Below are 26,278 nucleotides of genomic sequence, written 5' to 3'. Positions count from 1 at the left end.
AGAATATGTAAAAATATCACCTAGGAGAAAATGTTAACTGCATAAGGGGCCATTGTCTGTGGAATGTGATGTTCAATCAAACAAGTGGTCTTATCTTTTGGTCTTAAATTAGCTGGCATGCCTGTGTGACCCTTTTGATGTTACAATGACTTTTATTGCAGAACAATGCATCTCCTTTTTAACCACTTAACGACCAGCTAACGCGGATAGGCGGCGCCTGGTCGTTTGTGGTTTTGCATGGAAACTGCTTTCCATGCCAGTTCACGGAGAGGGTCTCCGTGAACAGTGTGCGAGCCGCCGATCGCGGCTCGCACACGTAATGTAAACACGCGGGGAAGAAAGCCCCGCTGTTTACATCAATACGGCGCTGCTACGCAGCAGCGTCGTGACGGAGATCGGCGATCCCCGGCCTCTGATTGGCCGGGGATCGCCGTCGTTTGATAGGCTGAAGCCTATCCTATCCGGCGCAGGACGGATATCCGTCCTGCGCCTCACATAGGGGAAGGGAGACAGAGGTAAGGGGAAGGAGGCCAGGAAGCGCTGCGGAGGGGGCCGCAAATCACAGGCAGCCGGCGGCGATCAGAACCTCCCTGCAGGACATCCCCCTAGTGGGGAAAAGGGGGGGGGGGGGGGGGGGGGAGTCTGATCGCCCTGCCACATTCCTGATCGGTGCTGTGAGCTGGAGAGCCCGCGCAGCACCGATCATTAAAAAACCCCGTGGTCCTTAAAGTGAACCTCCAGACTAAAAATCGAATCAGCAGCACTGAAAAGGCCTGGTGTTTCTTTAACAGTTTCACAGCATCAGAACTTTGTTTCTCTTATATAAGCCTCATTTTTAGCTGCACATAAGAAAACAGCCCAGGCTTTTTTCCCGTGATGCTGTGCAAAGCATGATGGGATTTCTGATTTTGTTCTTGTTCTGCTGTTTTGATGCAATTTTTTTTTTTTACATTTTGAATTTGACATTTGAAGCCTAGTGTGTGCAGCTGGGAGGGGTTATCAGGACACAGGACAGTTGGCACTGTGGCTCCTGCTCCTTGTCACCTCCTTTCAACCAAAAAGATGGCAGCCCCCATGAATCAAAAACATTTGCCTGTTCTTTTAAAACAGGGTGGGTAAGAGATTATATTACCTATCTATTCTAATTAACATAACTAATGTAACTTAATGACAGTATGTTTGTTTAGGCTGAAGTTCCCCTTTAAGTGGTTAATGTCCAATGTATATAAATAATCCATATAAGCTGTGTGTTCTAAATGCTGACAGTATAAAGAAGAAAACCGTGTGACAAAGGCTGCATAGCTGAAAGCTTACTGCTTTTCTTTTAAGTTGATCAATAAATGATATCATCCTAATTCAAAACTTCTTGCTCACACAAAATTAGCTTACCAAACTGTGCAGTGAGGCTGAGGTGAGTATTAGTGTGGGTGTGGTGTACGGGGGAGGGGGGGGGCTGGGTTTTGTTAGGACAGTTAAAAATGTTAATCATAACATTAACACCTGTTTATAGAAATTATTTTATTTACATTTATCACTATTAGGGATGGTCTATTATATGCAAATAATTCCTGCTTGCATGTAAATGTAACAAGATAAGCATAATGATCCGCACCACCTTCAGTAAAAGTCCTTAGTTATTGTAAAATAATAAACCTTTAAAAAGCAGAACAGCAGGGCACAACAGTCCACTGTTTCAGGCTATTGCCCATCCTCAGGTTGCACAATAATAAACTTTGCTTATTCAGACATCCAGTTATATACATGCAAACATCCAATCAAAATCAGTAAACAAATGTGCGCACCTGATGGGGAACATACAATTTAAATACTAGATACATGCCCCCATCAAGGTAAATGAATACAATTGTTCACAACATATCAAATATATAATAAACTTATGAATATCCACATCGTATATTACACTGGTCTAAGTCACATATAAACATTACCTTTATTAAAATGAAATCCCTGGATTATCCAAAACGGGGCAGCCAGAATCCATAAACATTCAGTTATTTACATAAATGTTAACTCCTCCTTGTTGCCATCCAAAATCACCAATCATCCGGCAGAAACTTGAAAAAACAACAAAATAGTTGAACAAGACTGAATCTGGCTAGAAACGCCGACCAGTAAGGTGAGGGAACCCTTCTCAGGTCACGTGTGTCCCATGACGCTATCAACCAATAGCATCCAGGTCCTGTTCCCCCAGTTAGTTACGTCCGCAGGCGCTACGCCAATGAGTGCTTCTTCACCACTTGAAATGCATGTAAATGTAATGCAGCCTGGAACTGGACCAATCAAAAACAGCAGGAAGTGCATTTGATTGGTCCAATTTCAGTCTGCTTACAATTTGCATGCAAGCCAGAATTCCTGGCATGTGATTGGTCAGCTGATCATTCCAGAGCCATGAGTTTGGCCGTCGCATGCACGGTGTATGATCAGGCCACCTGTATGCTCTATATTCAGCTCCAGTGTAAATACCATCACATTTATTGGTGGATTATGTAAAAATAACAAATGTGCAATGTAAATTTAAATTCACCGAAGGAAAAAGGCATGACCCCTCCCCCCCAATCGATTGGTCGTGTACAGATTAAATAGTCATTAGCGCCTCACCTCTTTCTTCCTCTGCTTCGCAGGAGGACAGTGCCGTTGGGTCTCTCCAGTTACCATGGAGATGTACGGGAAAAGCGAGCGTTGGGGAGGAGCCCGGTGAGGCCTGACCCACATCTCCGGTGCACGTGCGACGACTCCCGGGACCGGCACTGCGCCACATTCTGCACAGAAACCACAGACAGGTAAGTGAGCTGAAGACTGTTACATTAAATTCTAAATTGGCACTACTATTGTATAGTGTATGGTCAGCTGTACTGTCAGTAAATAAAACTATTTCACTCATTCCTATATGGTCAATGAAAAACTCACAAGTATACTCCGAGACACCCATAAATCCTTCGGGAAAATATGGGAACCTTGGATCTAACTGGAACACCCAAACATGGAGGAAACATTGATAACCAGGCTATGAGATGGACCCTTTCTTCTCTTCTATCTTTTCTCTGCTCTTCTCCTCCTCTCACCCCCCTCTTTCTCTTGCTTCTTCTCTGCTGCATCCCTACCCCTAACTCGCATTACTCCTGAATAGTAGGGGTCTTGCTCACTGCCTGAGCCGACCTCCTAGGCTTTTCCCCACAAAGGCCTCCCCCCCCCCCCCCCCCCTCCACCTTTTCCTCCCCCGCCGGTTCCTACACCCTCCCACTACCACGGCATACCCCAGATAGTTGGTGTAATCTTCTGAGGTACATTTACCCCCTTGCAGTTGCAACTTCCCTATACCCCTACCTTGACCCCACCGGGCTGGTTGGCCTAGACCGAACCCCCTCCCCATGACCCTTTGTATAGTCTGGTTTCCCCGTTCGTATACGTACTTCGGGCAATTTGGGAACAGAAGCTTTTGTAATTCTCAGGATATATGACCATTTCGATATCTATGATCACCCTGTATACAAAACGTTGTATTATGTGAGCTTTACCCTCCTTCCTTCTTGTTGTCCAATGTTAATGTACAATTTTCAAAAATTTTCAATAAAAACTTTGAAACGAAAAAAAAAAAAAAACTATTTCACTCATGGTTTACCCTGGCGGTATAATTATTTCTTAATTTTAGGATCTAAAAGCGGTACAATTTTTTCATGTGCTTTTAGACCCTAAAAGGAGGAAAAAGACATACACTGCAGAGAGATCTACAGCAGCCCTGGCACAGACTTGCCTCACCGGCATTCCTACTTCCAGAAACTTTTTTTTTTTCTTTTACTCTGAGCCTGACTCGGGGTTACATTTGAAAAAAATCTAATAAGGCAAAAATTGGGTTTACAGCACTGAGGCAACGTTGTACGACCAAGATAGGTGTCTGTCAATTGTGGGACAAGCAGCAATGCAGTTGAAAAGCTTTAGCAGAGCCATTGTTGACCAAAATCTTTCCAGTCATTCGTCTAGAGCGCCATTGTCTTGGGGAGTGCTGCGGAGAGTGATCATTAAGATCCCCTTAACAGCACCAGCTCTACTCTCTGCCCCTCTTCCTTCACAGTCCGACCATATGGTTTGATCTGCTCCACCCCAGACTGAAGCCACACCCTAAATGGAGCACCTCCCCAGTGCCTGCGGGGGTACGCTCACCTGCTTCTGCTGTGTGTCTGCAGCAGAAGCGCCATTGCCTGAAGAGCAGCAGCATCACCCGTCCCTGGAGAGGAAATATTGCATCACAAGGTTGAGATTGTGTAAGTTAGAAGCCTCCAGTTCACTGTCACCCCCCCCCCCCCCCCCCCCCCTTCCTTCTGTCTCCCTGTGACTCTTTGTATTCCCTTATGTGCCCCCTTCTGTTCCCACCTGTGTCTCCTCCTGTCCCCATTGTGCCTCTCCTTCTGCCCCCCTCCTGCACTTCCCCAACCCAGTGTGTAAATGCAGATTATAACGCAGCAGAAGCTGTGCTCTCACCTTTCCGCTGGAGACCATCCTGTCTGTCTCTTCACTCTCCTCCTGTTGTGTGTAATCTCGCTGCATGCAGTAGGAAATGAGCATTAGGGTGAGAGGACAGGTGGAACACAGCACTGGATTCTGGCAGAGAGGTGAGAGCACAGCTGTGCTGTACATTGCAATTACACACCGGGCTAGGAGAGTGCAGAAGGAGGGGAGGCAGAAGGAGAGGCATAACGGGGACAGCAAAAGGGAACAGAAGGAGGCAAAGGTGACAGAAGGGGGCACAGAGGGATAGAAAGAGGCACAGGAGGACAAAGTGGCATGGGGAGGACAGAGGGAGGCACACAGAGACATAAAGAGGTATAGTGGGTCAGCTGGAGGCATAAGGGCAGAAAGTAGCACAGGAGTTTTGAATGTGTTCTTGTAGTGTGCATTTTTTTTGGGGGGGGGGGGGGGGGGGGCAATTTCTTGCTTAGGGTGACAAGTATTCTATATTTTTAAATGAATGTGACCTGAAACATCATCTGATTTCACCTGCCTATAGGTGACTGGAGCTACGGAATGTAACAAAGTCCGCATTTATCCTGCAGTTCTGGATCCAGTTTCCTTTTACTCCTTATAAGGAACTTTTCCATAGAATGCTTCATGTATCCCTTTATAGTTCGTCATGGTTACAAAACCGATCGATTCGCCTAGCTGTCTCGATTAGCATCCTTTATCCTGAGCAGCCGTGATGAATGTAGGCAGATCTGCCACTTCTGTATAATGACAGCATCGGGGGACAGCAGCGGGAGTCATGCTGCAGTGTAACCCCTCTGCCCTCTCTGGGGGTAAGATGGATTGGAATAAGCAGTTGTCACGTTGTGTAGTCCTGTAGGTAAGGTCTGACATGTGAGACTGATCAGTATTCTTGTATGGATGGTCAGAGCCGTGCTGCGCCCAGGGGGTGCGCAGGAGTATCGGATGACTTTGTGTGTATGTGTTCTTGTTATCTGTACTCCTGGTCTGTGCCTGGGGAAAGGAGCTTCCTATCATCCTCCTCGTTTCAGAGTATAAAAACCATTATCCTGAAAAATGGTGATCTGGGGGATCCCCCTACGTGTGTCCCTCCTGAAATGTACACAGAGGAGACTGCTGATAAATATGTGAACTTACAGCTAGTAACTCAATCCCAATTCATTCTGAGACAAACAAAACAAACCTAAGAAGTTAGCTTACCGTATATACTCGCATATAAGCCGAATTTTTGGGACAACGTGTGTCCCAAAAGTTGGGGGGTCAGCTTATATGCGAGTCATGTATGTAGTGACCCCTCTTCCTCCCTCCCCCCCCCCCCCACACACACACACATAGTTAAGCACCCACCGCAATGTAAAATAAAAATCTACACAATGGCCATGTGATCCCCCAGTCATGTGCTCACTGTTTAGTACTGCACATTCAAGCAGGTGGCCGGGTTATCACCCCAGCGCGCCGCCAGACATGAATGTCTGGCAACTTTGATGTGTCCACTGCATCTCTTTCTCCCCAGAGTGTCTTTGCAGATGTGTGCATAGTAAAGCGGCTTCATTTGCTTACCGGCGAGCCGCCGACATTCCTCCGTAACTGAAGGCCATAGAGGTCTCGTCTCTGACGCCTTTTAGTGGCGCCTTGCATGACGCAAGTATCATAGAGACGAGACCTCTATGGACTTCAATTACGGAGGAATGTCGGAGGCTCGCCGGTAAGCAAATGAAGCAGCTTTACTATGCACACATCTGCGAAGACACTCAGGGGAAAAAGAGCGGACACATCAAAGCTGCCAGACATTCTTGTCAAGCAGCACGCTGGGGGGATAACACAGCCACCTGCTTGAATGTGCAGTACTAAACAGTGAGCACATGACTGGGGGGGGGGGGGGGGGGGATCACACGGCCATTATTGTGTAGATTTTTATTTTACATTAAGGTGGGTGCTTCACTCGGGGATGGGGAGGGGGGGGGGCAGTTATTACCTTTTGGGGCATGTAGTAGGGGCTGCATGGAGAGGGGGAGGCTCTGAGGAGGACTATCCTAAAAGCAGACCTGAACTCAGAATGTCCTCTCTGCTCTGAAAAATACACACCATAATCATTTCATATGGTAATCTTTAAACATAAAAACATTTCTTTGTTACAGGTAATATAAATCCAATCAGATAAAATGTCATTGTATTACAAATATAATGATCAGATCATTTCCATCTGCACCAGTCCAGCATTTCCTACCCCCGGCTTATATGGGGGTTAATCATTTTTTTCCTGGCTTTTCAGGTAAAAGTTGGGGGGGGGGGGGGTCAGATTATATGCGAGTATATACGGTAATCTTGCCCCCTTTTCCATGCCTGGCTGTTTGCGGGGGTCGCCCAGATGAGGAAACAGCTAGAGAAGTTTAGTAATGGTACCTAACATACCAGCAGCTAGTTGGGTTGGGGGGGGGGGGAAATCTGTCTAATGAGTTCAACCAGAAAATAAGGTACAACACTAGTCTGCTTCATTACATCTCAATTAATCCAGTGAAAAGTGAAAAAACTTTAAAGTGTCCCAGAGCCATTAAAAACAGAACATGTCGTCATACTTACCTGGGGCTTCCTCCAGCCCTATAAGCACCCCTGAGTCCCTCACCCTCCTCCCGCTATCCTCCACTTTGCTGCAATCAGCCCCGGTAACTGTCTCAGTCATGTCAGTTGAGGTCTTCTGCACATGTGCGGGAGGCCCATACATGCGCAGAAGACCCCCCGACTGACTCGACTAAGCAAGTTACCGGGGCTGATTGCGGCTGAACGGCAGACCGCGGGAGGATGGCAAGGGACTCAGCGGTGCTTATAGGGCTGGAGGAAGCCACGGGTAAGTATCAAATGTTTTGTTTTTACCATATCTGGTTTCCTTTAAAGTGGCCATACAGTTTACAATTTTATGGTCCGATCAACCATCCGATTCGATAATTTTATCATATCAGATGAAAAACAAGCAAGCCCGATTGACAAGTCACTCAATTTTGGCCCAAAAATGTAACAATGTTCTCCTCCTGCTCTCTCCCCCAAAAATTTGACTTTATACTCGCCTAAGCCAGCAATTGTTTCTCTTCCTGTGCTGCTGATTAGGGAAACCTAGGAACATTCTCCAGCAGAGGGAGCCATTTCTAGCTTCCACTAATCAGCAGCGGTTACTAGTCTACTCTCTGCAGCAAGTACCAGGTTCTGAGTCTATACTCACCTGGAATGCTGATGGCTGCTGTCCCAATGCTGCTGCATGGCTTCTGTTTATTCTTGCTAGCAGTTGTTGCCAAAAACGTATCTGTTGTCCCCTGCAGGAGGAACAAATATTACCATCAAATGTTTTGTAAAACATCACCTAGGTATATCAACCAGCTAGCTTTATTAACCTCCCTGGCATTCAATTTCTGCTGGATTCCATGGTGAGAATCTGGTGGCCTTTAGCACTCAACAGTTCAGAAGGTAAAGGCGGGTGAAAGGGAGATGGGCCTTGAAGCAAGCAGGCAGAATATTTGGTGATTGTAAACTAGGCGAGGAGACAATTGCAGGTTACATTTAGCTTGTTCCATTGACAAGTCTTCTGGTCGAGAAGTATACCAGTAATAAAGTTTCAAACACCAAATCGTCTAAAAACGTAGTTTAATTTTCCCCATCTACCAGGTCCTCATTTCCCCACTCTTCAGCTGTTTTGCAGAAACCACCTTTTTTTTTTTTTTTTTTTGCATTAACATTCACATTCATGTGCAAATCTATGCAGGTTTGCAGAGCATGCAAAAATTTACACATAACCAAAAACTTGCCTGAAACTACAAGACTGGCCTGACTCATCCATGCTACTTCTTTTCCCTAGACAAGTCAGGCTGGTCTATACCACTAGGGATGCTGGTCCATTAGTTTTAATGTCCCTGAAGACTGTACTGGTGTTTCCATAGGGGCAAACTAGGCCCTTATTTTTGTTGCTGGGGCCCCTGTAGAGTTTTGGGCAGAGGGTTAGTGACTTGCCCGTCCCGGGTGTGACACTCTACATTAGCCGGGCACTCCTGTCATCTCCACAAGGGCACTTCTCCATAACCCTGTGCGTTATTAAGTGATAATATGCCCGGCCGCAGCCTGGACAGGCGACTCCCAATCCTGCCGAAAATCCTGCAAGGGCTCTGGGGACAAAAACAAGGTTGGGTGGAGACCTGGGGGAGCCCGGCAGTTGGCTTATAGGCCCAGGGGGTGGATTTGCTAGGGGACTATGTGACTACTGGACTTCTGCTGCCTGCACTGATTGTGTAGACTTTATTTTCACACCAGAGACTGCCATATGCATTTCCTGTTGAACAATACCAGTTGCCTTGCACTCCTGCTGATCTCTCTGGCTGCAGTAGTGTCTAAATCACACACCTGAAACAAGCATGCAGCTAATCCAGTCACACTTCAGTCAGAGCACATGATCTGCTGCATGCTTGTTCAGGGGCTGTGGCTAAATGTATTCGAGGCAGAGAATCAGCAGGACAGCCAGGCAATGCACATGGTTTAAAAGTAAATAAGTAAGGCAGCCTCCATATCCTTCTCACTTCAGGTGTACTTTATCGGACTCTAATCAATATGACAATTTGTTCAGTGATGGGGTTATCTAGTTTTGTATAGCCTGTGGGTTTCCTGCATATAATAATAATTGGATTGCATCCCATTGATGTGTTGTTCTGTTACTGCCAGCAGATCTTCAGTACAGAGGAGGCGGCGGCGAGACCTCAGGATAGAACAGAGACGGATGCATTCAGCAGTGTGAGTTCCCCGGGGGTGAGGCCTGCAGCACATCAGGTATGATTGATCTCTCCCTGATCATTACACACACATGGCACATCATGAACAGTATCTGTGTCATCCCCGATAGCCCTGCACCTGCTGGGGTCCCCTCTCTGCCCTTTCATCTCTGTCCCAAGGAACAGAGCCAGACCCCCCCCCCACACACAGGTCAGCAGGTGCAATCCAAACCCCTCTGCACAATATGGGGTCATTCACAGGGCAGCTCAGTGACGTCAAACAAAGACATGCTTCATATTATTAATCCCCATGTCCATTTTCCCGTGGCCACTCCCAGCAGGGTATGGACGCTCTCAGTGAGGTCAGTATACATTCTCTGCTCAGCTGTGCTGCGTCCCTCCTGTGATCACTCCCCGCAGGGTACGAACGCTCTCAGTGGGGTCAGTATACATTCTCTGCTCACCTGTGCTGCGACCCCCCCCCCCCCCTTGTGATCACTGCCCGCAGGGTACGGCCGCTCTCAGTGAGGTCAGCATACATTCTCAGCTCACCTGTGCTGCGTCCCTCCTGTGATCACTCCCCGCAGGGTACGAACGCTCTCAGTGAGGTCAGTATACATTCTCTGCTCACCTGTGCTGCGTCCCTCCTGTGATCACTCCCCGCAGGGTACGAACGCTCTCAGTGAGGTCAGTATACATTCTCTGCTCACCTGTGCTGCGACCTCCCCCCTTGTGATCACTGCCCGCAGGGTATGGCCGCTCTCAGTGAGGTCAGCATACATTCTCAGCTCACCTGTGCTGCGTCCCTCCTGTGATCACTGCCTGCAGGGTACGGACGCTCTCAATGAGGTCAGTATACATTTTCAGCTCACCTGTGCTGCGTCCCTCCTGTGATCACTGCCCGCATGGTATGGACGCTCTCAGTGAGGTCAGTATACATTCTCAGCTCACCTGTGCTGCGTCCCTCCTGCGATCACTGCCCGCAGGGTACGAACGTTCTCAGTGAGGTCAGTATACATTCTCAGCTCACCTGATGAAGGCATGTCAGGTCAAAAACAATTTGCAAGATCTGCAGAGAGTAGATGTAAAGTGAATGGCTGGTGCATATGCGATATGGTGGACATGCAACGGCGTGTGCACTCGCATCAGCTGCTTCCTGCATACTAATTAGTATTTTTGCTTCCTCCAGCCCCCCGTAGCCCACAAGTTCTCTAAGAATACTTTTCTTCCCTCTCCTAGTCCCGCTGACTGCTCTGGTAATCCATGTGCACCATCTCGCCTTAAGAGTCCTGTGGTGCATGTCTGGTTCAGTCTTTAGCGAACCGTGCATGCGCAGAACTCTTACGGTAACCAATGCGAGGACGCGCAGGGTGTGTGCGCCAGGGACACATTAGCGCAACTTCAGTTGAAGTGGCAGGATTACCGGAGCCGCCAGCAGGACCAGGAGAGGGAAGAAGAGGATGCTAGAGGACCTCGTGGGCTATGGGGGACTGGAGGAAGCTGCAGGTAGGTTCCGATTTCATTTTTTTAGTTACTGCTCAGGGTCCCTTTAAAGACTATTTTTGAAAGGATGCAAATGTGATGATTATATTACTTCTGTAGAATTAATTCAGCTATTAGCAGCAGGCAGTACTGATTACATTCAAGCTTGAAGGGCATCTGAAGTGAGAATAACAGAGGCTGCCATATGCATTTCCTTTTAAACAATTCCAGTTGCCTGGCAGCCCAACTGGCCTGTAGTAGTGTCTGAATCACACCAGAAACAAGCATGCAGCTAAACTTGTCAGATCTGACAATGCGATGTCATAAACACCTGATCTGCTGCATGCTTGTTCAGGAGCTATGGCTAAAAGTATTAGAGTTGGAGGATCAGCAGGACAGCCAGGCAACTGGTATTGCTTGACTGAAACATCTGAGATTTTTTTTTTTTAAATCCGATCGACCCACCTGGGACTTCCTCCAGTACTTGGAAGGCTGTGTCCCTAGTGGTAGCTCCGCTCCAAGCCGTTCTCCCGGGGTCTCCTCCGTTGCAGCCTGGCCAGGTCAGTGGCATCTGTGCATGCTCCCTGACCGGTTGACTGCTGCAACGAAGGAGACCCCCAGGAGACTGGTTTGGAGCAGAGCTGTGGCGAGGGACCAACAGGCTTCCAGGGGCTAGAGGAAGTCCCGGGTAAGTAAATCGGATTTTTATTTTATTTTTTTTAAATCTCAGATATTTTCTTTAAAAAAATAAATATTAGAGCCTCCATATCCCTCTCGCTTCAATTTCAGCATACTTAAATGATATTCAAAAAAAAAAGTTTCACTTACCTGGGCCTTCTACTATCCCCCTGTGCCCTCACCATCACTCACCGATTCTCCAGTCCCCCCAGTTTCGCTTTTGGCAACTGAGCCTGCCGCTAGCCACTGCTCCTGCGCAGCCCTCCTTGTTCATGATCCCATTGCTGGAAGCATCCTGTGCAGGCACTGTATCAGAATAAATCTCTACTGTACCTGCACAGAACGCTCCCGGCGATGGGAGCAGGAACGAGGACGCACGCAGCCAGACCCAAGCAGCGCCCAGAGGCAGGCTCAGTTACCGAAAGCAAAACTGAGCTGTGGCGGAGGATCGTTTAGTACCAGCGTGGACACAGGGCGGCTGCAGGAGGCTGGTAGAAGCCCAGGTAAGTGAAGCTTTTTTTTTTTTTATCTAGCTTTAGGCGTCTTATTAGTTTTTAACTGCACATGGGCGGCCGGAAAGTGGATCCCACAAGGACCGCTGCATGTACGAGAGGCGGCGGTCCTTGTACGGGCATGGGCGGAGGGATCGTGTAATTCGTCACGCGATCCTCCGCCGGGGACTGGCTCCGCCCCCTCGCGCTGTAACCCGCCGGCCGTTCGGAAGCGCCGGCGGGTTACTAGCCCCCGGATCGCCGCATACAAAGTGTATAATACACTTTGTAATGTATACAAAGTGTATTATACAGGCTGCCTCCTGCCCTGGTGGTCCCAGTGTCCGAGGGACCACCAGGGCAGGCTGCAGCCACCCTAGTCTGCACCCAAGCACACTGATTTCCCTGCCCCCTGATCGCCCACAGCACCCCTCAGACCCCCCCCCCCGCCCACCCCCCCAAACCCCTGTTTGCACCCAATCACCCCCCTAATCATCCATCAATCACTCCCTGTCACTATCTGTAAACGCTATTTTTTTTATTAGGTCCCTACCTGCACCCTGGGGACTCCTGATCTCCCCCCCCACCCCTCAGATTCTCCCCGGATTTCCCCCCCAGTGTACTGTATGCATCTATCCCCCCGATAACCTGTCAATCACCCATCAATCATCCCCTGTCACTGCCACCCATCAATCATCCCCTGTCACTGCCACCCATCAATCAGCCCTAACCTGCCCCTTACGGGCAATCTGATCACCCACCCACACCAATAGATCGCCCGCAGATCCGACGTCAGATCACCTCCCAAGTGCAGTGTTTACATCTGTTCTCTACCCTAAACACCCACTAATTACCCATCAATCACCCCGTCACTGCTACCCATCAGATTAGACCCCTATCTGCCCCTAGGGCACTCAATCACCCGCCCACACCCTCAGAACGCCCTCAGACCCCAGCCCTGATCACCTCCCCAGTGCATTGATTGCATCTATTTTCCCCTCTAACCACCCCCTGAGACACCCATCAATCACCTCCTGTCTGTTATAAACTGTTCTATATCACCTTGCTTCGACACCATTAACTTCTTACAGTTGCGTCTCACAGACTGTGAGATCACTTGACTCTCCACACACAGCAAGCAGGAGATAGACTTTCTCAGGCTTCTTCAATGTTTACGTATTTATTCAAGTAACAGAAATACAGATAGGTACAGTTTATCATCTCCTTGCAAAGCAGACTTCCATGTTGCGTTACAGCTGCTTGAGTACCTTCCTTCTGAAAGTACCCAGGTCTTCTTGTATCTACTCTATGTTACATCTAGACTACCTATGTACAGCATACATTATATCAGATTACAGAAAGGAAGAACATACTTAGAGAAATAAGTGGGTTCCAGTCAGTATTGAAGCATAGCAGGAATCAGAGAGAGAGCTACCTTTTTCAGCTCGTCCGGCTATTAATACCGACTAGGAAAGAGTTAAACGTGACATCATATTCGCCATCCCCTAGACCAGATTATTGGTGGACCCTACTCGTGGTGTCATCATACACACCTACTTGATTAATAATCAATGAGGCATTTGACCCATATGCAGGAATGTGGATGTTTAGTAAATAAGGCCGATGTTTACTGTTCCTGTGGTGTACGTATTTGAGGTCAGAGTGGCCGATGGCCTTCTTTTAGGAACATGTTCTCAGTATCTGCGTGTATCCTCTGCTACACGCAGACCCTGAGATGCCTCTGCCTGCATCACAAAACTCTATTTAGTTTAAAGGCATATACTGCGGACAAGCCTTTTACATAAAACTCAGGCCAAGTAACTGAGGCCTACTTAAATTATAACACTGTCACCCCCCTAGCACTCCTATCCATCAGATCAGGCCCAATACAACCTGTCATCTAAAAGGCCACCCTGCTTATGACCGGTTCCACAAAATTTGCCCCCTCATAGACCACCTGTCATCAAAATTTGCAGTTGCTTATACCCCTGAACAGTCATTTTGAGACATTTGGTTTCCAGACTACTCACGGTTTTGGGCCCGTAAAATGCCAGGGCGGTATAGGAACCCCACAAGTGACCCCATTTTAGAAAGAAGACACCCCAAGGTATTCCGTTAGGTGTATGGTGTGTTCATAGAGGATTTTATTTTTTTGTCATAAGTTAGTGAAAAATGACACTTAGTGAAAAATGACACTTAGCGGAAATTGATTTTTATTGTTTTTTGTATGGGTGTGTCATTTTTCACTAACTTATGACAAAAAATAAAATCTTCTATGAACTCGCCATACACCTAACGGAATACCTTGGGGTGTCTTCTTTCTAAAATGGGGTCACTTGTGGGGTTCCTATACTGCCCTGGCATTTTAGGGGCCCTAAACCGTGAGGAGTAGTCTAGAAAACAAATGCCTCAAAATGACCTGTGAATAGGACGTTGGGCCCCTTAGCGCACCTAGGCTGCAAAAAAGTGTCACATGTGGTATCGCCGTACTCAGGAGAAGTAGTATAATGTGTTTTGGGGTGTATTTTTACACATACCCATGCTGGGTGGGAGAAATCTCTCTGATTTTTTTTTTTTACACACAATTGTCCATTTACAGAAAGATTTCTCCCACCCAGCATGGGTATGTGTAAAAATACACCACAAAACACATTATACTACTTCTCCTGAGTACGGCGGTACCACATGTGTGGCACTTTTTTGCACGCTAAGGGGCCCAAAGTCCAATGAGTACCTTTAGGATTTCACAGGTCATTTTGCGACATTTGGTTTCAAGACTACTCACGGTTTAGGGCCCCTAAAATGCCAGGGTAGTATAGTAACCCCACAAATGACCCCATTCTAGAAAGAAGACACCCAAAGGTATTCCGTTAGGAGTATGGTGAGTTCATAGAAGATTTTATTTCTTGTCACAAGTTAACGGAAATTGATTTTAATTGTTTTTTTTTCACAAAGTGTCATTCTCCACTAACTTGTGACAAAAAATAAAATCTTCTATGAACTCACCATACTCCTAACGGAATACCTTGGGTGTCTTCTTTCTAGAATGGGGTCATTTGTGGGGTTCCTATACTTCCCTGGCATTTTAGGGGCCCTAAACCGTGAAGAGTAGTCTTGAAACAAAAATGACTTGTGAAATCCTAAAGGTACTTATTGGACTTTAGGCCCCTTAGCGCAGTTAGGGTGCAAAAAAGTGCCACACATGTGGTATCGCCGTACTCAGGAGAAGTAGTATGTGTTTTGGGGTATATTTTTACACATACCCATGCTTGGTGGGAGAAATAGCTCTGTAAATGACAATGGTGTGATTTTTTTTTTACACACAATTGTCCATTTACAAACAATTGTCATTTACAGAGATATTTCTCCCACCCAGCATGGGTATGTGTAAAAATACACCCCAAAACACATTATACTACTTCTCCTGAGTACGGCAATATCACATGTGTGGCACTTTTTTGCAGCCTAACTGCGCTAAGGGGCCCAAAGTCCAATGAGCACCTTTAGGCTTTACAGAGGTGCTTACAATTAGACACCCCCCAAAATGCAAGGACAGTAAACACACCCCACAAATTACCCCATTTTGGAAAGTAGACACTTCAAGGTATTCAGACAGGAGCATAGTGAGTCCGTGGCAGATTTCATTTTTTTTTTTTGCCGCAAGGTAGCAGAAATGGAAACTTTTTTTTTTTTGTCACAAAGTGTCATTTTCCGCTAACTTGTGACAAAAAATAAAATCTTCTATGAACTCACCATGCCTCACAGTGAATACTTTGGGATGACTTCTTTCCAAAATGGGGTCATTGGGGGGGTATTTATACTACCCTGGAATTCTAGCCCTTCATGAAACATGACAGGGGGTCAGAGAAGTCAGAGATGTTTGAAAATGGGAAAATTCACTTTTTGCACCATAGTTTGTAAACGCTATAACTTTTACCCAAACCAATAAATATAGGCTGAATGGGTTTTTTTTTTTTAATTAAAAACATGTTTGTCCACATTTTTCGTGCTGCATGTATACAGAAATTTTACTTTATTTGAAAAAGGTCAGCACAGAAAGTTAAAAAAAACATTTTTTGCCAAAATTCATGTCTTTTTTGATAAATATAATAAAAAGTAAAAATTGCAGCAGCAATCAAATAGCACCAAAAGAAAGCTTTATTAGTGATAAGAAAAGGAGCCAAAATTCATTTAGGTGGTAGGTTGTATGAGCGAGCAATAAACCATGAAAGCTGCAGTGGTCTGAATGGAAAAAAAGGGTCTGATCCTTAAGGGGGGTAAAGACCACGGTCCTCAAGTGGTTAATGGTGTGCTTTTCATTATTATAAAATATAATACAACACATTTTATTGTCTAAGGATAAGTAAATTCAGAGCAAAACATAAATAATGAATTCAAAGTGAACCCAAGGTGAGAGCGATATGCAGGCTGCTATATTGATTTCCTTTTAAGCAACACCAGTTGCCTGGCTGTTGTGCTGATCCTCTTCTGCCACTAATACTTTTATCTGTAGACCCTGAACAAGCATGAAACAGATCAGGTGTTTCTGACAATATTAGCTGCATGCTTGTTTCTGGTGTTATTTAGACACTACTGCAGCCAAAAATATAAGCAGGGTTGCCAGTATTGTTTAAAAGGCTCCATATCACTCTCACCTTGGGTTCAGGAGTAATACGATGGCACGTCCTGGTGTCATGTGACGCCCTGTTGCCATAGAGACGCCATACTTGATTAGGCGATCAGGAAAGTTTCAAGTCCCCCCACTTACTGCCCGCTTGCGACTATGCAGAGAGGAAGGGGGAGGAAAGAGGAGGGGCAGAATTTCAGGAATGCGGCCTGTGGTCTGTAGAAGTTTGACCAGCACTGATCTATTGGCTAAAACAGCGGTGCTCAGCCTTTCCAGCATATGTACCCCTCTGTGGGTCATCACTGAGACAATGTACCCCTATGTTTTTCGTAATCCGAAACATAATTATACACAGGTTGACCTAGAATGCACATAATTGGCAGCAAAAATTAATGTAATTTGGCAGCACCCCCCTTCTCCCAAATACTCCCTTATTTTGTGTATTTTGGTGGATACACTTCATAATTATGTGTATTTTTGTGGCAATTATGTGCGTTTCCCCCATAATGTGGTAGTGTTTACCAACAAAATACACATAATCTGACAGTTCCCCCCCAAAATACACATAATTGGGCAGCGTTTATCCACAAAATACATATTAGGCAGCAATTATCCCCTAAAATATATACGGTACATAATTAGTAATTTATACCCTTAAAAACAACACATTAGGCAGCATATCCCCCATAAAACATATTAGACAGAGTTCCTTTTTCACCCCACTTGGTGCCGCCCTAGTATCCCTGCTGTCATTGGTGGCACATAAAATAAAAGCAATGTACTCACCTGATAGGCGACTTCTCTCTTGGCCTCCTTCATTCAGTCCATTAGGAGTGAGCGTACAGAGATTGTTAATCAATCTGCTTTCCCTGCATAAAAGAGAAGTTTGGGAGTTTCTCCAGTACGCACCATCTTAAATCTCCTACCGTGTGTTTGCACTCAGAAGTGAAATTAAAAACTAAGTACATATACCTAAAATAGCAGCCTAGACAAAACAAACACTGGTGCTCAGTCCAAATGCAATCCTCCAGATAAAATCCAACACATTCTGGCGCTTAATCGTCTTCAACAACACTTATTTCATCTTTAGAATGCCACAAGATGTAAAACTGGTAGAAACCAGCACCTCACACCACACTGGTGCAGACTCACCGGATCTGTGCATCTATATGCATACGTTTGCGTTATCTGAAGGAGAGATCTGCAATTAGCCATTGAGACCACACGGCTACATCCCACATGTGTTTGACAGTGAGATCTGTCTGTGCATCCAGTGAGTCTGCACCTGAGAGAGGCAAGGTGCTGGTTCCTACCGGTTTTACATCTTGTCGCATTTTGAAGATGGATTGACGGCATTATTGATTTAAGAAGATTAAGCGCCAGAATTTGTTGCACTCATAGAAGTGTCGTCCGACAGGAGAATCAAACCGCTCCTTTGTTTTATTGGCTAGGTGTGATTCCCCTAAAGGACTGAATGAGAATTTCAACTTAAAGGACAACTGAAACGAAAGGTATATGGAGGCTGCCATATTTATTTCCCTTTAAGCAATACCAGTTGCCTGGCTATCCTGCTGGTCCTCTGCTTTTAATACTTTTAGCCACAGCCCCTGAACAAGCATGCAGCAGATCAGGTGTTTCTGACATTGAATCACACCAGAAACAAGCCTGCAGCTAATCTTTTCAGATCTGACCGACACTACTCTAGCCAGCCAAATAGATGCCAGGCAACTGGTATTTTTTTTAACAGGAAATAAATATGGCAGCCTCCATATTCTTCTCATTATATTTGTCCTTTAAAATGTTTTCGGCGAGCATTTCTCCCTGTGAATCCATTAGCCTGTACCTTTAAGACTGTGCCCTCCCACTGACGGGTGTGCTGTATGCTAATTTACTAATTGTGTTGCGTGTAAATGTGGTTGTTGCACAATTAAACTACTAGCACTTGAAAAGGACCTCACAGGTCATAACATTGTGCTTTCTTAACTGTGGGGCTTACAATAAATTAGCCTTATTTGCACATATCCAGGTTGAAACCCAGTTTTTCCTTTATCTAGCCTCCTCATCCCCCTCAGGTCAGTTGTCCTTTAACCACTTGAGGACCCACCCTTTACACCCCCTTAAGGACCAGCGCTGTTTGTTTGGATCTGTGCTGGGTGGGCTCTGCAGCCCCCAGCACAGATCCGCGGCCACACAGAGCGATCAGATCGCCCCCCTTTTTTCCCCCCTATGGGGATGATGTGCAGGGGGGGTCTGATCGCTCCTACCTGCAGGCATTTTGCGGGGGGGGGGCACCTCAAAGCCCCCCTCCGCGGCGACATTCTCCCCCCTCCCTCTCCTACCTTCTCCCCCGGGAGATCTGGGCTGCACAGGACGCTATCCGTCCTGTGCAGCCAGTGACAGGACGTCCCCTGTCACATGGCGGCGATCCCCGGCCGCTGATTGGCCGGGGATCGCCGATCTGCCTTACGGCGCTGCTGCGCAGCAGCGCCGTACAAATGTAAACAAAGCGGATTATTTCCGCTTGTGTATACATTTAGCCTGCGAGCCGCCATTGGCGGCCCGCAGGCTATTCACGGAGCCCCCCGCCGTGATTTGACAGGAAGCAGCCGCTCGCACGAGCGGCTGCTTCCTGATTAATCAGCCTGCAGCTGGCGACGCAGTACTGCGTCGCTGGTCCTGCAGCTGCCACTTTGCCGACGCACGGTATAAGCGTGCGGTCGGCAAGTGGTTAAATTGGCACCTTAGTGAGCATGCATAAGTGCAGCAGGCGTCTCCTGGCACCCATACAGGTAATTCACCATGAAAGCCGCAACCATCAGCAGAATATTAGACTGTAATTATTCCCTTCGTTACATATTCACACCAGACTTCTACAAACAGCAGTAGTGTTGTACCGAGTTAGCCATCACTAAAAGCAAGACGTTTTGAATCGGGATGATACCATTTATTGGCCAACTTAAAGAGAGTCTGAAGCGAGAATAAATCTCACTTCAGAGCTCATAGTTAGCAGGGGCATGTGTGCCCCTGCTAAACCGCCGCTATCCCGCGGCTTAACGGGAGTCCCTTCACCCCCAAATCCCCTCCGTACAGCCGGGGAGTGCTTCCGCATTGGGGCAGGGCTAACCACCGCAGCCCTGCCCCACGCGAGTCTGTCAGCGCGTATCTCTGCCTCTCCTCCGCCCCTCTGTCTTCCTTCACTGAGAGGGGCGGGGGAGAGGCGGCGAGGCGCTGCTGATAGACGTGACTGGAGGCAGGGCTGCAGCCGTTAGCCCTGCCTCCAGGAAGAAATAAATCACGACTAAATCTACGACCAAGTTTTGCGGGGGGGGGGGATTTGGGGGTGAAGGGACCCCCGTTTAGCCGCGCGATAGCGGCGTTTTAAACTATGAGCTCTGAAGCGAGATTTATTCTCGCTTCAGAGTCTCTATAAAAATGAACAAGAGTAAGCTTTCGGCTGTGCAGCCTTCCTCAGACTTTAGTCCTGTAAACAGGACTGAAGTAAAGTCTGAAAAGGTTCAATTGCAGAAAGCTTAGGCTACTTGCACATTAAGACGTTGCGTCAGGTGCTATGTTAAGGTCGCATAACGTGCACCTAACGCAAGGCCTGGTGCTCTTCAATGTGGACGTCAGAGTGAGCCGCGTTGTGCAGCTCAATCTGGCGTCCGTGATGCGTACTCTTGGACGCATGCGGCATCACTTGGTCCTGCCGCCCAATCGCCGCACAGAGCGGCCGCACCAGGAAGTAAACACTGCACATCACAACGTGCAGTAAATATTAATTAGCCATGTGCCTGGCCGCTCTCCGCTCCTCCCCAACATGACTGAGCATGTGCAAACAGTCTAACGCGGCTTAAGCCGCTGTAACGCCGAAGCATGCTGCACTTTCGGAAGAACGTGCAGCGTTACATGTAACGCAACGTGGGCAGTGTGAACAGCCCACTTTTGTTACATTGCTGTGCGTTGGGGGAGCGTTACAGGCTGCACTAACGTGCGCCTGTAACCTCCGTGTGTGTAAGCAGCCTTAAAGGGATACTGTAGGGGGGGTCGGGGGAAAATGAGCTGAACTTACCCGGGGCTTCTAATGGTCCCCCGCAGACATCCTGTGTTGGCGCAGCCACTCCCCAATGCTCCGGCCCCGCCTCTGGTTCACTTCTGGAATTTCTGACTTTAACCACTTGCCGACCGCACGCTTATACCGTGCGTCGGCAAAGTGGCAGCTGCAGGACCAGCAACGCAGTACTGCGTCGCCAGCTGCAGGCTGATTAATCAGGAAGCAGCCGCTCGTGCAAGCGGCTGCTTCCTGTCAAATCACGGCGGGGGGCATCCGTGAATAGCCTGCGGGCCGCCGATGGCGGCTCGCAGGCTAAATGTAAACACAAGCGGAAATAATCCGCTTTGTTTACATTTGTACGGCGCTGCTGCGCAGCAGCGCCGTAAGGCAGATCGGCGATCCCCAGCCAATCAGCGGCCGGGGATCGCCGCCATGTGACGGGACGTCCTGTCACTGGCTGCACAGGACAGATAGCGTCCTGTGCAGCCCCGATCTCCGGGGGGGGGCAGGTAGGAGAGGGAGGGGGAATTTCGCCGCGGAGGGGGGCTTTGAGGTGCCCCCCCGCCAGCCACACGCAGGCAGAAGAGATCAGACCCCCCCCCTGCACATCATCCTCATAGGGGGGAAAAAAGGGGGGCAATCTGATCTCTCTGCCTGCACCCTGATCTGTGCTGGGGGCTGTAGAGCCCACCCAGCACAGATCACTAAAAACAGCGCTGGTCCTTAAGAGGGGGTAAAGGGTGGGTCATCAAGTGGTTAAAGTCAGAAAACCACTGCGCCTATGTTGCCGTGTCCTCGCTCCCGCTGATGTCACCAGGAGTGTACTGCGCAGACACAGACCATACTGGGCCTGCGCTGTGCGCTCTTGATGACATCAGCGGGATCGAGGACACGGCAACGCAGGCGCAGTGGTTTTCTGACTTTAAAGTCAGAAATTCCAAAAGTGAACCGGAGGCGGGGCCGGAGCATCGGTGAGCGGCAGCGCGGGCACAGGATGTCTGCGGGGACCATTAGAAACCCCAGGTAAGTTCAGCTAATTTTCCCCCGACCCCCCTACAGTATCCCTTTAAGTTAGCCAATAAATAGTATCACCCTGATTCTAGACTTTTACAAAGTGGTTTACTTCTGTCCTGTCTTTTCTCTCTCCAGGTTTGTGGAGGACATGTAAGTGACATTCAGAGACACTTAATTATTGACTTACCGCTGCATGCCAGCAAGCACACGTGGAGGCGGCCCTCATAGCGCCACCCATTCAAGGCACAAGTGACATTAAGCAATTTGTGTTCTACAGGACTGTCCTTACCTCATATCCAGTATTTCTGTAGAGGAGCGAAAAATGACTGTGGGTGTGTCCAATTTCATCTACTGAAATTCCAGCAGTTTACCGCAATCACCACTAGAGGTGCTGTGCTGCAGACCACTAAAACAACGAGAAGCGGGAATTACAAAACAGTTTGAAGAAATAAGTTTCGTTGGAAGGGAGCTGCTGGGCCCTCTGGCATTCCTCAGCCCCGTGCCCTAATTTCACGAAGATCCGGAGTTACCTTAATACTACAGGATGTACTACAGGAGTTAACCAGGGCAGCCGGAGCACAGCTTTAATATCTCACTATACACAGAGACCTGTTGGACTTCCATATCCGTGGCTGCACATCAGCAGGAGTGAAAAGTGTGTCACCCGCTCTGTAAGGTAGCAAGGGTGGGGAACATACAAAATGGCTTAACCGAATTGGACGAGTTCCACGTTCATGCAGCATCGCTCTTCATATGGATATTTGTCTGGTTATTATTCCATTGTAAAGAGTCACAGAGGTGAAGATATCTACACGGTACCTTTACCCCGACCCCTTCTACTGACAGGCGATTAACAAAGTCACCCTAATACCACTTTATATATATTTATATATATCCAACAAGCATCTTGTAATGCGCTATCTGTGTATCGCCTACTGTATCGCTTCCACGGAGATGAATTATGCCTAGAACAGCTTTGCTAAATCACCAATCAGTTATCACGTTACTGCCACCACTCACAACTGGACGAGACACAAACGCAGCAGAGAACCGGCACGGCCAGCGATTCTGTGTACTGCTTGTATTGGGGACTGCAAAGAGCACCTGTCCTGACCCCGGACAGCATAGGGCAATCAGGAGAACCACAAACACTGCAATTATCTGAAAAAGGACTGCAATATTTCAGTGTGTCACAGGACATTTCAATAGCCCAAGCCTATTCCCTGAGATAGACTGTAACCTTCTAAATGTTGAGATAAAACTGGCTTTTTCAGTAAAAACAAAAAATGGTAATGAGTGTAAAAATGGTCAGATCTGTTTGGTTGGAAAGTATCACCTTCTGCCCTGTTAGGTTAGGAAACACCTGCGGAGTGACCTTAATAATGCTCGGGCTGCCCTGTGATAGAGAACTAGTTTCAAGGTTCTGGCTTCTCAGTGAAGGGTGGTCTTTGGATGGGTACACCAAACCCTGGGGCTGTACCGTGGGTGGTCTGTGGATGGTCACACCCTGGGGCTGTACTCTGATCCATTAGTGTACAGAGCCGACCTCAGGAGGGAGTTGTGTGCAAACACAGTGACCTCATTTCTGCTGGTAACTGGACGTGGTGATATTGGGGGTCCAGCGGTGGTGACAGCCAGACATGGGTCAGTTTACCGAACCTTTTGGTATTGGTAAACAAATTGGCAAGTGAAGTATAGTCCGGTGTTGGTCGTGGAGCAGATATGTCAACATGAAAGTTGATTCAGTTAATATCTTTAATGATTAACTGTACATGGTTTATTGCAAGCTTTCAAAACTTTAGAGGGAACCTTAAATGAGAGGGAAATGGATCTTTCCTTTTAAACAATACCAGTTGCCTGGCATCCTGCTGATCTCTTTGGCTGCAGTAGTGGCTGAATCAGTAGAAACAGAAAGACACAAGGACACCGGGAGCCCGATATCGAGTATTATCGTTGTGTAAATTGGTCTATTGTAGTGAAATTATACTCACAATTCTGGGTTGCTTTTATGGCAACCACCATCAGAGCATGTGGAGAAGTACTGTCTCCACTCGGCCTTGTCGGTCGCCGTTCCCGGAATAAAAGAAAAAAATACCACTATAAAACTATAATGATATGACCCCACACTGTGAGGTATTATTTAGTATAAACCACTGTGGGAGGCGCCCTTACGAATCAATATATACAGCACAACAGAAAAGTATGTCAAAGGTAAGCGTAAAACGTCTTACCTGGTGCGAAGACTCAAACACATAAGATAGTAATTCGTATTTATTTATTGCACTAAGGACAACGCGTTTCACGACCACAAGTCGCTTCTTCAGGTCAAATACGTGCTGTATAACAGGGATGCTGAGCGCTTACCTTTGACATACTTTTATGTTGTGCTGTATATATTGATTCGTAAGGGCGCCTCCCACAGTGGTTTATACTAGTGGCTGAATCACACACCTGAAACATGCATGCAGCTAACCCAGTTTGACTTCAGTCAGAGCACCTGATCTAATACTTTTAGCCACAGCCCCTCAACAAGCATGCAGAGACACAGGATCAGCAGGAGAGTCAGGCAACTGGTATTATTTTAAAAGGAAAAATCCATATACTTGTCAGTTTAGGTTCCCTTTATCCACCACTACAGTAAACCTACGTCCTCTGACTTCATCTAACCCACGAGGACCTAGATAAATATGTCTTGTAGCTGAAGCACAGCTGTGCATGGTTGGGCATTGCTGCTGTGCAAAACCTCTGGCACTATCTGCTGCAGCACTAAATTGGTGAAAGGGAATATGTGGTCCCTGAGCCAATAACATTAATTTTTACCATTAAAGCTGAACTGAAAAAAACAGTGTTTGACTTACCTGGGGCTTCTGCTAGCCCCATTGCAGCCTTCCTCTCCCGCACCGGTTCTCCATTCTCCCGCCATCAGCTACTTTTGGTACTGTCAACTTGTAAGTCGACAAGCCACGTGTATCTTTCCCGCCTGCAGTAGTGTCCTGCACTAATAGCGCAAGACACTATTGCAGGGGAAGATATGTGGGGCGCGCAGTTGCAGAGTTAACACAACCGAAAGTAGCTGGCAGCGGGAGAATGGAGGATCTTGGGGGAGCGGCATGGGAGAGGAAGGCTGCAAGGGCCTGGCAGAAGCCACAGGTAAGTCAAAACATTTTTTTTTTTTGTAATTTCAGTTCCGCTTTAAAAATGCTTTTATGTACTAAATTCATAGTGTATAATACACACTGTAGCACTATTTTAGAATCAAATATCCTCACCATAAACTGTGACAGGATCATAATTTAAGTTTTGTGATAAATTGTACAAATGGCTAAACAAAATTTGTGGTTATCTGAAGTAGCATTTTTTATTTTTAAACTGGAATTGGTAAAACTGAGAAATGTGTTTTGGGGGGAAAAAAAGCCATACAATGAAAGCTTAGTTTGTCTTGCAAAAAAATTTTTCATTTAGGTGTCATAAGTAGGAAAAAAAAGTTATTGCTGATTAAATGGGGACATAGCTAAAGTGTCAAAATTGCTCTGGTCCATAAGGGGGAAACGAGGCCTGGATGTGAAGTGGTTAAGATCCCTTTTACACTTGCAGTTGAAACCTGCAATGTGTTACCGTGTTTTACTGCATGGGGCTGCAAAAGCAATGGAAGTCTATGGAGACTTTCACACTTATACGTACGGTCTGTTACATTACGCCGGAAGTATCTGATCCGATGCAAGGGCATTTTACCACAAGCCCGCTTAACGCACAGAGCCTAGGGTGATGTAAGTCTATGGGGGACGCACGTAGTGTAAACGACTGAGCATGGTGCCTTGTGGCACAGGACATTTGAAATCCTAGTAACATACTTCCTGCCCAGCAGGGAGTAAATCAGTGAGCGGTGTGCAGGGTCATGCATATGACCATGTCAGCGCACTTTGCCATAGGATGCGGCAGGAACCGAACAACACGAAAAAAATGTGTAAAACGGCCCAAAGTGTACCCAAACGGGTTCTTACCTTGGGAGGGGGAAGCCTCTGAATCCTAAAGTAGCTTCCCCTGTCCTTGGCAGAGGTGATCTAGTGCTTGTCAGTGGTGGTGCACACAGGCATACCAGCTTCTTTCCCTCGGTCGCCGAGGGTCATTATTTCTCAGCCATCATAGTTTAAAATAATACATGCTACCGTAATTAAAACCCACACATTTTATTTGCCTTTTTGTCCCAGGTATTGCAATGTTAAAATATTTTTAATTTGGATATAAAGGTACTTTTTGTTTCATATCCATCACTTATTACAAGCCCATAATTTAAAAAGTAACAGTAATGTTGCATCTTGTCATACATAATAAAGTTCAGTTCCTAAAGTAATATATATATATATATATATATATATATATATATATATATATATATATATATATATATATATATATATATATATATATATATATATATATATATATATATATATATATATATTTTGGGTAACTATTAGGGATCGTGGGATGTAAAGGGTTAATTTTAAATGGGGGGAAAAAAGTCTGTTAGTAAAATTACATCTACAAACATTCTGCTTCACTATTTGGCCACAAGATGTCCTCACGCACAACTTCCGTATACGTATTATTACAAACAGGAAGCAATGCGTGGACGCACAAGTATCTGTTTTTGTGAATGACAGCGCTGTCTCATAGACTGCTGTAGTCATTC

General features: G+C 46.8%; 1 protein-coding gene across 2 annotated transcripts in view; it reads left to right on the top strand.

The window, feature by feature from the left end:
• The window catches only part of EDN3 (endothelin 3), a 218,243-nt gene extending 192,317 nt beyond the window's left edge, over positions 1-25,926 (top strand). Inside the window, exons 3-5 of one of the 2 annotated variants that reach the window (XM_068264564.1) lie at positions 2,643-2,801; positions 9,199-9,300; positions 21,721-25,926. In XM_068264564.1, the coding sequence (XP_068120665.1) occupies positions 2,643-2,801; positions 9,199-9,268 (229 nt within the window). In that variant the 3' untranslated portion in view covers positions 9,269-9,300; positions 21,721-25,926. Of the gene's footprint in view, positions 1-2,642; positions 2,802-9,195; positions 9,301-21,720 lie in introns of both variants that reach the window. The other variant, XM_068264563.1, reaches the window with a different exon arrangement.
• Positions 25,927-26,278: the final 352 nt, after the last annotated feature.

Source organism: Hyperolius riggenbachi, chromosome 12, assembly GCF_040937935.1.
Source record: "Hyperolius riggenbachi isolate aHypRig1 chromosome 12, aHypRig1.pri, whole genome shotgun sequence".
NCBI classification, from domain to species: Eukaryota; Metazoa; Chordata; class Amphibia; order Anura; family Hyperoliidae; genus Hyperolius; species Hyperolius riggenbachi.
This window is presented reverse-complemented; position numbering and strand designations above follow the sequence as displayed.